Raw genomic sequence first — 16,323 nt, 5'->3', positions numbered from 1 at the left:
GTCCGATATACGCCGTTCCGTTTCTTTGATCCTATCCTCATGCACATCTATTTTGTGGACTATGGCATCCATCCGTGACGGCAACCTATCCACTTTGTCCGCTATCGTGGCAAACCCCTGGCGAACTTCCCGTAGTATGTCCTGTACCTCTGTGAGGTGTTCACCCAGTGACCCACTGCTGCCTGTTTGGTCCTGTGTCTCTTGTCCCGTGCGGGTATGCCTCTTGGCAGCTTAAAATTTGATTTTCGGCTGTCTCGTATCTGTTTTGCCCATATCGGTGCAATCGCACCCTGGGTCGTTAGCTTTACACTGTGGTCCGTGTACCGACCACCGGTGTGGTGGGGGACAGCGGCGCGTCTGATAATGGAGGTGGGCGACAGGGTTTGATAGACACCATGTAGATCTGCCTCACTCCGATAATATGATGGATCCACTGGGTGCTGCGTCTCCTTGAGTATGCCGATGATGTACGGCGGTCTCCCTTACATTATACGCCAACCTCGTAAGTCTTGTGTCTGATGATGGTAAGCCGGGGTCTAGGCTACGTCAGATAGCAGTATCATTGTCTATTGGTGCCTGATCTGATCCAGACTTGCAGCAGTGCCTTCTGTTGAAAAAAGCCCTGCTGTTAAGTAGGCGGGTGAGTGAGCGTGCATAGGGTAGGCTGACCAGCAAGCTGTTCTACTGGTCAAGTCTTGATGTAAGCTACGGTTCGTGATGGTGTTCGTGGCCTCGAACTGCCAATTGGACAGTACAGTTTATTTGTGATGCCAGATGTCTCCCATATCGCGCTTTAGCTCCGCGGACGGCTGAAGAGAGGGGGGGGGGAGGGCCGGGGGAGAGAGACGCGCAAGAGCTCGGGGTCCACCAAGTCCATGCGCGCCCCAATCAGGAGCAGTTGAGCCCCACGCTTACCGCCAGCCCGGTGTCTGCCTGTAGTCGTCCTTCCCCGCGAGCACGGGAGGGGCCGCAGATATCGTTCCATCCGCCGCAGGTGCACAGGCAAGTCTTCAGGTTCGACGAAGGCCCTGGGCTCGGAGACAATCTCCACTTGCTGCCTATATCCCTTGTGTGAAGTCGCGGACCGGCGTCGCTACCGCAGCCGGCGCCCGCGTAAGCAGGGCTCCGCAGGTCTCTACCGGTGAAAGTTCGCCAACGCTTCTCGGGCTCAATTTTCCACTGATTGGGTGGAGTTTCTGCCTACATCTACCGGAGGGGCATACCAATCAATTGGATTCCTTGAATGTCCCCGGGGGTACCAATTAACAGGATAATTAAGGATTAAAGCCGCTGGGCGGCGAGAGCCTCACACAATGGCGGCCATTCGCAAGTGTACCACCTAGCCTTCCCTTGACTTCATTGCTTGATTGCTTGCGAGAAAGTGTAACTCATAGTCGTTGAATGTCATTCATAAATGCATTAAAATTATGAAAAGGTCACACGTGCCAATCAGAAACCTTGGCAGCTATGAACACAGGTATACGGCATGTTTTTTTGCATGCTCCCAGGCTTGGGAAGATGCTACAGAAAGTAGGCGGATCCTAATTCTGGCAGCAACTTCTGGACTATATGTAGGATCTGGCAGACCCAGGAAATATGCAGAATTTGTCCTTGTGTCATTGTCGGACACCAGGACAATTCAGCAGTGCCTGCTTGTTCTTTCTTCCAGCTGTGCCAAGAAAAGATGGCTGATTTAAGGGACCATTAGCCCTTTTGTTGAAGTATCATCATGCCTGGCAGCGATGTTGAGCCTAACTCCTAGAAACAAATCCTCTCTCTTTAAAGTCAAAGAATTAAAAGTAAACACCAATCTCTATTTTAATCGATTAAGCAGCTATTTGCCAGATGACCTAGCCTGACATTTGACTTTGTGTTTGAAAGATCAGCTAATGTGACAAGAAAAGTATACTCAAGCATATGATTATTTCTGGGGGTATTGCAGCACTACCCGTACCTCTACTTCCAGAGCCTATGGCCACACATGATCCCCAATTCGTGGGTTCCGAGAGTACATTTTTTCCAATTCCCGTATTGTATATATATTCATGTTTTAAATGTCCAATGACACGCTTAGCCAGTATGTTTTAAACTCCCACGGCTGAAAGATAAAATGTGATAAGGTTACAAAACAATCTGGAGGTTCCCGCTAAAAACGGTTGTGTTACCCGCCAAACAAAAGTTGAGAGGCATGCATTTCTCACGACGCACGTCCGGCGCGTGTTTCTAATTTCTCCAAATGCTCACACCGTGACTGTCAACCTTAAAACTTAAAGTTGAAAATCACTTTATTGACGGGGTGAAAGCCAACTACTCGGTATCCGTGACAACGCCACACCGACTAAAAAAATAGGAGGTCTCGCGAGGGCGCAGGCGCACTGGCGCCAAAAGAACCTGTCAGGAAAAGGGACCCTCAGCGCACATGCGCAGACGCCATCTGTCCTGCCGTAAGCGTCACGCTGTGCCTGGAGCTCCTCCTTCCCTGGATATTCGCTGCTGGGTTAAGGCCTACGATTGGGCTTCCTTTTGGCTAGAGCAGTCCTCTGTAATCTGGGACGCCGGCCCGGTTTCTCTCTCCTCGTTGTGTGTCGAGCCCAGCGGTCTCTTCCATTCTTCACTCGCTGGGCCTGCATTCGGCCTAACGATGAGGTGAGTCTGGCGGGAAAAAAATCCATCCACCGGGTTTAGGCCGAGGCTTTTAGGAAGGAGTTTGGTAATTGAGAATAAAAGGCCAGAGCGTCAGACGTTGGTACTGGGAGCCATAATCGAGACCTCTATTTAATATCCAGCGATTTTTATTTTATTTTATTTATTTATTTTATGCGTTTAATATTGCGCGGACTTTACCCGAAGGTGTCAGAGCGCTTCACAATAGGAACAGTAAAGATACATGAGGTGAAAGTTACACGTGAAGAAATTACAAAGGCAAACGTTAAGTTACATGAGGCAAAAGTGACAATTGTGAGCAAACTAAATACAAGAGGTAGCAAACGGTACATTACAAGAGGAAAAAGTGACGTTTGCAGGTTACAAAAGCTTACAAAGTACAAATAGGGTGTTGTAAGTAGATTAGGTAGGCAGCAGGACACGTCTTAAGGTTACAGGATATATTTATTAAGATAGCACTGCTGCCTACCTAATCTACTTTCAACATAGAGGTATAGTACTGCAATAAATGGCAGACACTGGCCCTCCTGTAAAGCGCTGTAATGTCTTTAAGGAAGTACACTCTGTATTAAACTGCAAAACAAAGAGAGTGGTTAAGGAAGCTGATATTTAGAAGTGGGAATTTGGTGCGGACTGGAGGCCAGTCGGGCGAGTGGGCCCCCTTTCTGTTGTTTTTACATCTTTCTTCACCTAGGTTCAAGAAAGTAAACGCACAAAAGTTTCCAACATTATACTTGGCACATTCCTAAGAGACAGTGTTTTCTTTTTTCAGGGGCGAAAGAGGACGTGGTCGTGGACGCTTCGGTGCCAGGGGTGGCCTTTCTGCAGGGTGAGTTGTTGTCCTGCTTGGTTAATGCTCTTCACAGGCCTCCTTTTAATTAGTGTCCTTAGTTATTAACTCATGAAAGGATTCTAAAATTCCACTCGGTGCGGTCATTTCCCACAGGAAAGATTGCATTCTTTTTTTATATTTTAAACCTGCTCTCGAACTTCTCGCTGTTGTCTCTAATTCATTCTCCTACTGCTTCATTGGTGCAGAATTTACCTGACCCATCTGTCTTCTGGTCTCAATTGTCTTATTGCTCCCTAACTCCATTTGTATCTCTGGGGCGCTGCATCAAATACGGTGTCTTCAGTCTCATAGCTTGCTACCTTACCGATAAAGAAGAGAAGCGCGAAAACGTGTAAATCACTTTACATATACCTAGTTGAGGGGGTGCAGTTTGGGAAAGGTTTACACCTTTTTACATTTCTAGAGAGAAGGATCGTAGACTTACCCAGAGCTTTATCACTTGGGTAAGGTTTTTGCGACCACACATGGAGGTCTTCAGACGTAATCAGTCATGAAAGTCTATGCATTCGAAGTAGACTTTATTTCCTGTTTTCATCCACAGGAAGGCTTTTCTTTTGTAAGTCCCGTGGCGCTGCCACTGCTTTGTTTTTCAGTTTAACTGGTAAAGTTATCACTTTATTTATTTATATTTTTTATTTAATGGATCCGTTCTTCTGCAGCCAGAAGAGAGAACTTTAGACGTGGGTTAATTTTTGGTTCCAGTGAAAGAGAATCCATCTGATTACCCCAAACTTTACGCCAAGTATTCAGTTTCAAGACTTGTGCTTTAAAATTCAGTAACAGTTTATCTTGAATTGGCACGTACAACCAAGAAGCAACCCCCAAGTTTTATTTGGGGGTACTGCAGCAAGTATCTTAATGAAATGCCTCTTTGACACCTGTGTACACGTTGACTAACTATTTCACATTGTTTCTGCAGCATCTAAGAAGGCTAAGTGCTTGATTATTTTTATTCTGTATCTGATCTAACAGTGACTTGCATATGTTGCATTCTTTTTTAGGTTTAGACCTTTTGTTCCACACATCCCATTTGACTTCTATGTGGTAAGTGATCTATCAACAGTATTATTATAGGTTGGTGCTTGTACTGTAATGAGTTGATTGAATGTGGGTTCTGGAGAATATTTCTGCACCTGTATACTGTTAACTATTTTTCAATTAATTTTTCCTTAGTGTGAGATGGCCTTCCCTCGTGTGAAAAGTGCTCCAGATGAGACTCCTTTTAGTGATGCATTGTTGAAGAGGAACCAGGACTTGGCACCCACACCATCAGAACAGGTACCACCGTTCATTAGTTTTCTGTGCTTGATTGTAGACATATTACCCTGAGGAATAGCACCCCTCTGGAAACTACTTTCAGTTGAAGGTATGTTTCATTGGCCTGGGATGAGTTGTCAGTTTATCCCCCATTGAGTTGATTTTGTGTCCATTTTTGCATGTTTATTACATTTCTCTTTTGATATCCCCCTTCAGGCATCTATACTTTCCCTGGTCACAAAGATCAACAATGTCATTGATAATCTCATTGTGGCACCAGGAACTTTTGAAGTGGTGAGTTAACTTTACTTTCAATCTTTATATTATCACAATTAGTTTGCTTTTGAAGTGTTTACCTATCTTTAGTAAATGTCCATAAATAAGAAAGGGTGACATGTGTTGTCCTGGAATGAGACTGGTGATTATAGTAAGTTGCAAGCCTGAGTTAAATTTGTGAGCTAGGGATGCTTCTGTAGAATGTTGCACTCTGAATCCCGATAGAAGTGAGGGAAATAGTTTAAGTACAGATGAAGGAAGTAGGACTAACTGAAAGTGTTTGAGGGCAATTGATTAAGAGTCCAGATGTGTGGTAAGTTTGGATACTTGTGAGCTTGGCAGTATAAGGATATGTCAGCAGGAGAGTACCTTAGGGCCATATGTATCATCAAACTATTTTGCATTTCCTAAATAGCTAATTTTAAGGAATCACTATTTAGGAAATGCAAAATGGTATGTATGAACAAAATCGCTTTTTATTTGCGATTCCTTAAGCTTCCTTATTTGCGAATTCGCAATTAAGGAATAATTACCAATGCATTCCTATGGGCCAGGAGGCCCATAGGAATGAATGCAAAATAATTCTCAAATTGCGAATTCGCAATTTGCTAATCACAATTTGAGAATTATTGCAAGGGTGCAGGGGTGTCTCAAAGAGAACCCTGCTGCACTCCTGAAAAGAACATGTGTGTGCATATGGCGCACATACGTGCCCTATGGGCATGTGTGTGCATCATATGCCACCTTTAAAAATGCCAATTTGTGCATTTCTGGAAGAATTTGCAAGTTACCATCAACAAAGTTGGTGGTAATTTGCGAATCCTTAAACAAAAATCGCTAGCTAAAATTGCTACATACATAGCATTTAAGGAATCGCAAATTTGCGACCCTAAATGCTAAGGAAAAATAAGGAATCGCACAAGTTTGCGATTCCTTATATTGGGAATGTTTCATACATTCCAAACCGTGCAAAACTGCAGTTTGCGAGTCGCAAAGGCCGAAATTATGCGAATTTCTGCCTTTGCGATTCAAAAACGGCTTAATACATATGGCCCTAAGTTTTAGAGCGATTAGGATCTGGTTGCTGATTGGGTGAGATGGTAAGCAGGATAAGTGACTCCTTTGAGAATAGTGCTTAAATCTAAGGGTTGTAGAAAAAAGTTAAAGAGCTTCATGGTGTGTGATAAGTGTTTGAGCAGCATAAATGTGACCAGCTTGAAAATACCATTGTTAGGGAGATGTGCTGGGGGAGATAGTAGTATTTTTGCTGGCATTGCTTTGAGGGTGTAAGGGTAGAGTGGATATTTGGTATTAATTGTGTTATGATTTGACAGATATGAGAGTTGATTTGATGGTAGCCAGGGCATGTTTTTTGGCCTTAAGTTTATCTGTTGGGGTTTGAGTGATTTTGGAGAAATCCAGCGCTAAAGTCAAGGCATCTGCCACATTTCTCTTCATGTTTACAGGTGGAGTTCAATACATGTATACGGTTGTGAATTTTTTTTGACAAGGTGTTATTTGGTGACGTGCGCCTTTTAGTGTCAGTATTTAGATCAGCTATACTGATGTACTTGTTGTCATTTGTATGATAAGAGGGTGTGGTGCTGTGGGCCAGAGGGAATTTATATTCTAAGCAAGTGTCCGGGTACCTTCAATTGGGTGGATGGGTTTTTGATGGTTTGGGTTTAGGTCAACTACAATGAGTGGGGTGGAGAGGGTAATGATTATATGGCCTCTAAGGTCATCAACGAATAAGCCAGTTACTTCATTGTGAAAGTCACTGATTAGCCATGTAAGACCCAGAATTTTGAGGAGCCCTACTTGAAGATTGGTGCAAGTAATGGAGGGAAGCTTGATCTCTTGTGATACTATGAACTAATCTAAGGGTAGTGGTTGCCTTTGGTCTTCAAGTGAGTATACAGGGTGACATGTTTATTGGTAGGTTGGTGATAGCTCAAAGTATGATAAGAGGGTAACACTTCTATAGATATGTTTGTCTAAAATATATCAGTGACTGAAAGCAGAAAAAGTGTAACTTGTGTTGATACAAACACATGCTTCCTAGGAAGCAGTGACCTACCTACTGGATGTTTAGTAGAAACTTATAGTACATGCTTACTTGAGTATACATTAAGCAATATGTCTTTGGGCCCTCTAACCATACAGCACAATAGCATTGTGCTTTAGGACCAGTGACACCGCGCCTTTTTTATTACATCCCATGCTGGATGATTGGAAATAAGATAATACCCCCGGTAACTTACCAGTAATCTTTATTGCCCTTAGTCCACGTTGTCCCTGCCATCGCGACATGAGGTGATGTCGCCTCCGGACAGAAACAAAGTCCCTCCCTCTCACCCTGGGTGCCATTAAAAAGGGTCTGGCACTCCTGGCTTCTCCTGTATGTATCCAAGCCCTCATCAAAGAACTGACATGAGGGAGGGAGGGAGGGAGGGAGGGTGGGCGAGATGTAATGACTGTGACAAGGATGAGATGGTCTAAGGGTAATAAAGATTACCAGTAAGTAACAGGGCTTTACCCCTACAGCCCTCATTCTCGTCATTCAAAATTTGGTATGCTGAAGGTCCTTCGGCTTGTTGAAAGGAATGAATTGTGGTGGTAATGCAACATCTTAGATTTAATTAGAGCAAATTCCAGAAAACAGACACACAATAAGTGATTAATCTGCTGGTTCAAAACACCTGTATCCAAATTAAAATGTGAGTCAAACATTATTACGTCGATAAATGCTTGACAGAAGTATGCTCTGAGGACCAAGTAGCAGCCCTGCAGAGTTTCAAATGATACTCCTTGGACCTCTGCCCAGAAGATGGCTGCCCGCCCCCCCCTCCCCCCCCCCCCCTTTGTGGACCAGTTCCTGAACTGGAAGATATCCTGTAAGGCCAGCAAGATTGTAAATTTAATCCATGTATTCAGTCAGAGGTCGCCTTCTTGCCTATTTAGGCTGCCTATATGTTGCAAATAAAGAGTCAGTTTTCCTGAACTGCTGAGACCTGGTAACATAAGTGAAGAACTCTTTTAACTATAAGTGTATGAGCCAAAATTTCCTCCTGAGAGGAGGGCGAAGGAAAGAAAAAAGGTAGAATAATCTCCTTAGATCTATGAAAAATAGTTCACTTTTGGGATAATGGCATTGCCAGGTTTCAAAACAATATAATCGTCCAGAAATCATATGAACGAAGGGCTGCATTTAAAGGCTCACAGCTCCCCAGTTCTCCTAGCCGAAGTGATGCCCACCAGAAAAAGCACTGTAAGGTAAAGAAACTGTCTACTGTGTCTAGAGGCTCAAAGGGATGATGTTGTAAAGCCCATAAAAGAGTAGGTAGGTCCCAAGCTGGATAACTGAGTTTTCATTGACCTCCACACAGAAAAACCTAATTGCAAATGATTAAGCTCTTAAAATGAAAAAGAAAGATTTAAGTGGAAACCATCCAGAAGAAAGTGTAAAACATTACATAAGCTGCAGAAAGATTGTCAGCAGAACATCATGTGTCAAAGGAGGTACTTTTTTAAGGAACATTTCATAGTGTAAGGCCTTCTAGACTGTTTAATTTCCTCCACCAATGAAGGGAAAAGATCCTTTGTTAGAAGAGCAGACTTCTCAACCTCCAAGCCGATAGTGAGTTGGAGCGAGAAGGCCAGTGCCGAAGTCTGTAGGGCGATGGAGACTTTGGCAGCATCCAACGAGGGAGAAGAGCCTTCAAAAATAGAAACCATGATCTCTGTGGCCAGTAAGGGACCACCAGGATCAGGTCCGCTCTATTGCTGCAACTTGGAGAGAACCTTCTGGAAAAATGAAAGGGAAAAGGAAGACATCCTACAACCAATGTGTCTACTCCCCAAGCCTCATGGTCTGGAAACCTGCAGTAGAACCTGTGTAGCTGAGCAGTGCCTTTCGTCTCAGAAGATCCAGAAATGAACTATCAGCATAGCTCTCAATGTTTGAATGGATAGCGTCCATTCCAGTGAGTTAAGAAATTTCCTGCTCTGGATGTCCATGTCCACATTGTCCGTGCTCCTGGTGTGAACTCCTGACATACGCAACTGGTTAACTTTTTCCCAGGAGCCCAACTGTGTTGCTATTACATTAAAGGATTTTGAACTTGTGCTCCCTTGAAGGTTGATGTTGGAGACAGCACTGTTTTGTCTGTCTTTATTAGCATATTTTTCTGAAACCTATGGTGATGAAAAAAATCCTAATGCCCTGAAGATTGCTATCAATTCCCTCCAATTCGATCTGCTTTTCCCCTGACAAAAACCACTTGAATTGGCAGGATATTCTGCTAGAGTAGCACAGTAACTACACTATGGAGGCTTAACCTATCTGTCTCATATCCTGTTTTTAGGTCTCGCCTACGCAGCGCGCATGCGCTGCATAGGCGGGCCTTTAGCCGTCGTTCTGCGCATTTTCAAGCACAAATCCGTGCTTGTGGCGGCGAGCACCACAAGCACGAGTGCAGTGCTTGAAAATGAGCAGACCATGCATGCACCTCTCCCTGGCTTATTATACAGAAAGACCAGCTTCAGTGACTTTTGCAGGCAGCAGTGGGCTCTTTGTGAGCTGTCTGTTTTCACTGTCTCTGATCGTTCTCTCCCTCCCTCTCACTTGACCTTTATCTCTGTAGCTTGCTCAATCTAATTGTTTCTTTTTTTTTGTCATCTTTCTCGCTCATACGTTCTGCTTGATCCATTAAGTTTATCTTGTGTCCTTTCCTATTTCTCTAGCTCCCTTTCTGTTTCCACTGCCTTTCTGTTATGACCCCTCTCTGTCCTCTTTCCCCATCACACACACACGGTTTTCGAGACCGCTGCACTCTTGGCCATAATCACTGAGTTTTGTAGATGAATTACAGTGGCTATTCTCATAAAGGGGAGGGCAGTGAGTGAGATTGGCTTTAATATTTTAATCATGACTCCTTTTTAGGTTTCGCTGGGGGACGGAGCTGTAAAGCTCCGCCTCCAGAGAAATCTCTTGATTACAGTAGTGACTCTGGAATACGCCCCCCTGTCCCATTGGCTAGCTCCATAAATGGAGGCTAGCCATTGGAACAGAGAGGCGTCCGTCATGGCCGGACCAGATTCGGGGGCGTTCCTGAGAATCTTTGGCTTTTGGCTACGTCAGCCAAAAGCCGGGAACGCCCCCGAATCTGGTCCGGCCGGGCCGTGCTTGCTGCTGTCCTGCCTTGTGTCCCTCCTCCCGCCGTCCCCCCTCCCCCCTCCTCGCTGTCCTGTTATGGCCCGATCGAGTGGCCACCTCGATTGTTAACTAACTGAAGAGCCGGTGCCCACCCGGCATTGCCCCGTGTTCTCACCGCTGCGGCCCGGGGGCCTGAAAGTGATCAGAAGCTGAAGCGAGAGAAACGAAGGGGCCGCGACCTGATTGGTCCTCTGTTGACAGGAGGCGCGCTCTGATTGGCCGTTTGCAGTAGGCCTGTCCCGAGAGCCGCGCTCTGATTCGATGCCTTGCCCGCCCAGTGCAAGAGGGCGCGAGAGAGGGGGAGGGGCGGCGGGCCGCTGGCAGCGCGTCAGGATTCCCAGGCTCCGCTCTGCGCTATCGCGCGCCCCCCGGGGATGCAAGCGGGCGGTTTTAAGAAAAGCCTCTCTCTGTTTTTATTTAACTTGCTTCACGGTGATTGCTCACCTCCCCCTCGCTCCTTCCTCCATGTTTTCCTCCGTCTGGTAAACTGCTCATGCATTTTGCATTAGGCCGGGCGCTCCCGCTCCGTCTGGAGCGGATTGCAGGGAGAGCGCGCCGCGCTCCGAGCCATCCATCAGCTGATTATTGATTTATGGACGCGCCTCCGGCGGGAGGCGGAAGCAGGGTATGAACTCCGTGTTCTGACGGACGGGGCCCCCGCGGGGCGATAAATCCCATCCCCGGGTGCGTGTCTGAGCAGGGCCGCGAAAACACACCGAGAAGGGGGTGGGGGTTCTGCGGTACAGTACGTGCCCTAGTACCCTGTCCCGGCTAGTCCAGCATGTGAGACCCTACAATTCGAAGGACGGTGAGGTCAGAGGATAAGATAATGGTGTGTCATGTAAAGCGATAGGTCGCTGCAAAAAAACAACAAATGAAAATGGTGTGTTATCCTATAACGCTGACAAAACGCTTCGCCTCAAACATGGAAGGGGGGGCTAAAGACCTGAGTTCCAGTGCCAGCAAATATCGCAGTCTCCCAATAGTCGCAAATTATGTCTATTAGAGGATTCACACTTTTAATCATATTACATGCAGTTTACAGTCTGCGGCGCGTTGCCAGAGCAAGCGCTGGGACTGTCTTGCCGCTTTTTTACTGCGGATATGTCGATGAATGAATGAAATGTCTGCATAGTGCAAAACAGCTGATCCAAAAGGAACGTTCCGGAGGTAGGTGAGGGAAAGAGATGTTGAAGAAATAAACAGAGGTGAGACCAGCCAACATTTGGTCTCTTAAAGAGTTGGGTTTTTAAGAGGCTCTTGAATGAGTGCTCTGATATGATCCGGTAAACGTTTCCAGAGCTTCGAGACCGAGAAGGAGGGCCCATCTGCTGAGGTTTACTTAATCTTGCCGCAAAGTTTAAGATTGTTAGATGTTACACGTCAACATACTCCAATAATATTCTTTTCTTTTAAAAAAGCAGATAGCAGTTTTTGCCAGTATCTCGCTGGAACGTACCAGTTATCAGTCAGGAAAGGCTGAGTCAGCCTCTTGCAGAAGTAACCATGCGTGAGTACAACGTGCAGGCAGGTCACAGGTTCAAAACATGACGAGACGCCTCCTATTTCATTCCTTCGACGCCGCTTGGAAGCACGGCTCACCCGGCGAGTGCCACGAAGCACCGATTATGAAAGATGTTAACGACCCAAAAACGAAGGCCTGATACTCAAACCTTTGGGAAATTAACTGTATTTTCATATTAGCAGCAGCATTGCATGTTCAGCGGACAGAGGAGGGATGGAGTAGAACATTTATTTCCTGGACAAGGGGGGGGCTCTGGGTTCTTTTCTGGGTTGACCGCACCCCCCAATAGGTATTTCTGCCGCCGTTTCTGTAAATTTGCCAGATTGCGGAGTGTAGATTGTGCCAGATGTCCTGGCTTCTCGGAAGTGTCCTGGCAGTGTTTAAAATCTCTTTCCGAAGGGAGTTTTCCCTTTGAGGGCCGAAAAAAACAATCCGGCTACAAGGCCTACCAGCGGCCCGACGTGCTAAAACCGGTTTAACAATGGCTCCACCACATGCTCGGTGGGTTGAGGGGGGTGGAAGTTGGTTATCGTCCTAGTCCTACAACATGGGTTTATGGCTGGCGGGTTGCAGCAAAGAGATTAACTGTCTCGTAACCCTGCCATTTCCAGTGCCCCTTGTTTTGCACAAACTGGTAAACTAAAAACAAGTCTTCTGTTTGTTGTCCCCAGTCTGTCAGTCTCTTGTGTGAAGAACAGGCCTTTTGAAGGTCCTCCTCTTAGCACTTTTACAGATCTGTGGCAACATCGTGTCAGGGTGTTCAGTGTGTGTGAGTTCTTGCATAACACGGCCCTAATGATGGGACAGTGCACATCTGTGCATGGCTCGAGCCCCAGGGCGCAGCTGTGTCGCTTACAGTGAAGCGGGGGGTTCAGTGGTGGTGGTCTCTGCCATGTTTCTGCGTGGTGCCCGAGGGGAGGTGAGTTTGACGGGGCCACGTGATGTCTATTGCGTGCCTCCCAGGCAGACCGTGAAGTTTAGGGTGCATTTGGTGGCCTCCGAGGTGAGACTGCATGAGTTTCCTGCAGTGCAAGGTGCCTGGTACTTGATTCGAAAAGCACAGCTGCACCTCCCCGGCGGGCCCAGCCTCCTGGGGTCTCCGGGGAGTGCCGCTGTAGGGTCTCCGTGCTCGGGCTGTGGTTGGTGCAGGAGGGCTTACATCTGCTGATCTCGCCTCAGGTGGGCTTCCGGGACCACTTCGGTGGCCCACAAGGCTGATCCCAACTGCTTGCAACCTGGAGCCCGGACAAATAGAGTGGGGGCGCAAGGGGGGTTCGCCCTTCAGAAAATGTGAAGTGGGACGGTCCCTCCCGCCCCTCACATCTGCCCACTTGGAAGCCGGCGTTCCGACCCGTAGGCGCTGGATTCCAGTTCCACGCCCGCCTCTCCTTGCAGAATAATCCTGCAGACCAGACCCCGCCGTTTACAAACAAAACCCTGCTGTTAGTCTGCCCGCAGCTGTCCTCGCCCACTCCAGCATAGGTGGGCGCTGACAAACGTTGAATAATTAACTTGTTAGCTCCTGCTGTGACAGGCCTGCTTTCACGCAGCGCTATAAACAGGCACTCCTATTTCACTGCTGCCAGTTTTATAAACTTTAGCCTATTTGTCAACCCCGTGCTATAATTCACACTGATTACTGCAGCAAACTTGTTTAACCACTGCATTTTCATCACTGTTTATTTATGCAGTCAGTCTGGTGTGTATGTGTAAGAGTTTGGTACAAAGGAAAACAAAAACGCGATGGGTGAAATGCCGGAATTCATCTCGGGCACTGTTAATTGCTCTGGGCCACATTCTGCTCCATCCTGTGTTGCTCACCATGATTTGATTTAATTTTTAGGTTTGGCTCTGGGTGGGTGTGTGTGTGTGGCTCTGGGTGTGTGTGTGTGTGGCTCTGGGTGTGTGTGTGTGGCTGGCTCTGGGTGTGTCTGTGTGGCTGGCTCTGGGTGTGTTTGTGTGGTAGTAATTGCTGTCTGCTGAGCTCGTCCGTAGGGTACAATAGGTGTCACATTTGCGAGAGATTAAGCTAATGGCAATGTAAATGACCATGCCATTTATTTATCTGTTTTCAAAACTAACACATAAATACAAATTTTGTCATTTACAAAGCCAATAGCTCAAACTTTTCCAAAGGCGAAACCATTGCATTGTAAATGCTTGTTTTGCATATAGTGCTCCATATTCACTGATAAGCAAACATTGCCTTAAACACGCTAACACTGGCGTGCACAAATGCTGTTAGCATTTTTTACACATTAACGCAATATCTGCTGACTTGCCAATGCTTGTTTGGTCTGACTTCATAGCTCAATGGTCAGCAAGATGTATTGTTACCATTTGTTTAAAACAAGCATAGGGCAGACTTTTGCTGCACACAAAGGAGTATTACACACTACCTAGTGACTATTTTACGTAGCTTTTCATTTTCCAGAAAGTGTTTCCTTCAGACTGCACAAAGGACTATTTTCCATCTGCAAAGTCCATTCAAACGTCACATTACATGCATATCACTTGTAGGCATTCAGTACAGAAAACAATCCTTGTTTGCTACTGTTCTGCCAGCATTGGCAAAGCCAATAGAACATGCTTTATTGTGATAAATAGCATTTGTGCATGCATCACCTGTAAACCGCATTTGTTGATACCTTTGTTTACATACTTTGGCACATTAACCCCTTCGCTGCGGCGGCAATTCCGCCGCAGCGCTAGGGGGGGGGGGGGGGGGGGGGGGCGGCGCTCGCATGCTCGTGACGGAGCGGCTCCGTCACGAGCCGCGGTTGCGCTGTGCTCATGACGGAGCAGTTCTGTCATGGCCCCGCCCGCTCAATAGAACGCGCAGGCGTGAAATCAGCGCCGCGCAGGCGCGGCGGCAGGGCCATGACGGAACCGCTCCGTCATGAGCACAGCGCAACCGCGGCTCATGGCGGAGCGGCTCCGACATGAGCATACAAGGGGTTAAAAGCTACACCTATTGGCTTTACCTATGCTATTTTTTTAAACTTTTTTTTAATTCCAGTCTATGAAATCCCAGAGCACGTTATTGCCACTTTAAGTAGCTAGTAAAGTACAAAGAAAATTCCATCTGGGTGTTCTATACCATGTTTCTCACCTACAGCTTTGTTTCCAAGGGCTGTCTTGATGTTTGTTTGAAGGACCCCAAAAACTGCAATGTAGAACTTTGCACTTTGGTCATATCGGATACTTCAGCGGTTTCTTCTTCAATGCTGTTTGCAAATCTTTGCACCAGCCAGTGATTTGTGTGATGGTTTTAGCATGTCTGTTTTTCTGTTACCAGCTTGATCGATGATTCTATGGCTGGGCAGTTCATTCCATTCATTCATTAAGCTTTATTCGATTTTGTTTCAAATCATAAAAGCATACAGTTTTAAAAAAATACAATCATAATTTTGCAAACAACATACATTTTAAAAACAACATGATCACAATGGGTTAAGTAGAATTAGCTAACCCAGTTGTTATTTATGTCTATAAAAATTTACATGGTATGCACCCGCCTAATATTGACAGTTGTAATATGGTGTGAGAGGATTAAAATGAGGTAGGTTGCTATACTTGAAAAGCCTATGCGGAAAAAGGTTAGAAAAGAGGAAACTGCGCTCATTTGGTGGGCAGGATCTATAACCCAGCTGAGTGTAGTGATCGGCAGTTTGTTTCCGGAAGGGGGTATATGATTCACTGGGGTAAAAGTCATGTAGGTCCCAAGTTGTTATAGGACCATCACCTTCTTGGGGCTGCCAAGACTGGAGATAGGGACAACTTGTCTACTCCTAAATCTGATTAGTACCAGATCCCCACGGATATCTTTTCGAAGGGGACACAACCATCCCACTCTCCTCACGCTGACTATCCTGCCATCAAGGTTATGGGGTAAGGGTCTATTTTTCGATAGCCAAAACTTAACTTTATTTAGCAAATCGCTGGTTCTCTCAGATTTTCCATGTGTCAGGGGAGGAACCCCCGACAGGATGGACACGAATGGAGCGGCCTCTGGGGGAAGATTAATACGAGGAGTCTTGGTACTTTTTAATCTAGGCTCAACATTGCGATCTGGGGCAGGTAAGGGTGGAGCTTTAGGGTCAAGTGGGCACACAGTAGTGGAGACTGATACTTGTGTTGGGGAAACTGTGTTTTGCATAGTTTGTTTGGGTAAATTAGGAAGACCAGTCTGGGGTGAACACTTAGATGTTACAGTGTATGCCTGATTGAGTTTAACAATGTCCTCAATCCCCGTTAGTCTGTCCCCCAAGATGTTAATTTTGTCGATCAGGGGATGGATAATAGTTTTGATCAACTGTTCAATCATGGTCAGTAAAACCAATTGGGGAGAGGATGCTGGGTCATCTAGTTTTTTGCCCATCTCTGGAGTTAACAGAGCCATGTTAACAGGCGGGTTTAAATCTGATGACACACTCTCCAGTTTTGATGTTTTGGTTTGGGACCCACTTTCTCCAACCCCTTCATGTTTCCTTTTACCAGATGTGACCTTAACGGGAGTTGTACTTTTTG

The 16,323-nt window shown here is 46.1% G+C and overlaps 1 protein-coding gene across 1 annotated transcript in view; it reads left to right on the top strand.

Annotated features, from left to right (window-relative positions):
• The first annotated feature begins 2,477 nt into the window (after positions 1-2,477).
• ILF2 (interleukin enhancer binding factor 2) overlaps positions 2,478-16,323 on the top strand; it is a 32,798-nt gene continuing 18,952 nt past the window's right edge. Inside the window, exons 1-5 of the mRNA XM_086947564.1 lie at positions 2,478-2,646; positions 3,437-3,493; positions 4,519-4,561; positions 4,691-4,795; positions 4,991-5,068. Coding sequence (XP_086803690.1) covers positions 2,642-2,646; positions 3,437-3,493; positions 4,519-4,561; positions 4,691-4,795; positions 4,991-5,068 — 288 coding nt within the window. The 5' untranslated portion in view covers positions 2,478-2,641. The remainder of the gene's footprint in view (positions 2,647-3,436; positions 3,494-4,518; positions 4,562-4,690; positions 4,796-4,990; positions 5,069-16,323) is intronic.

Source organism: Lissotriton vulgaris, chromosome 12 (assembly GCF_964263255.1).
Source record: "Lissotriton vulgaris chromosome 12, aLisVul1.2, whole genome shotgun sequence".
Classification (NCBI taxonomy): Eukaryota; Metazoa; Chordata; class Amphibia; order Caudata; family Salamandridae; genus Lissotriton; species Lissotriton vulgaris.
The sequence above is the reverse complement of the archived record's forward strand: the minus strand, read 5'-3'. Positions and strand labels throughout refer to the sequence as shown.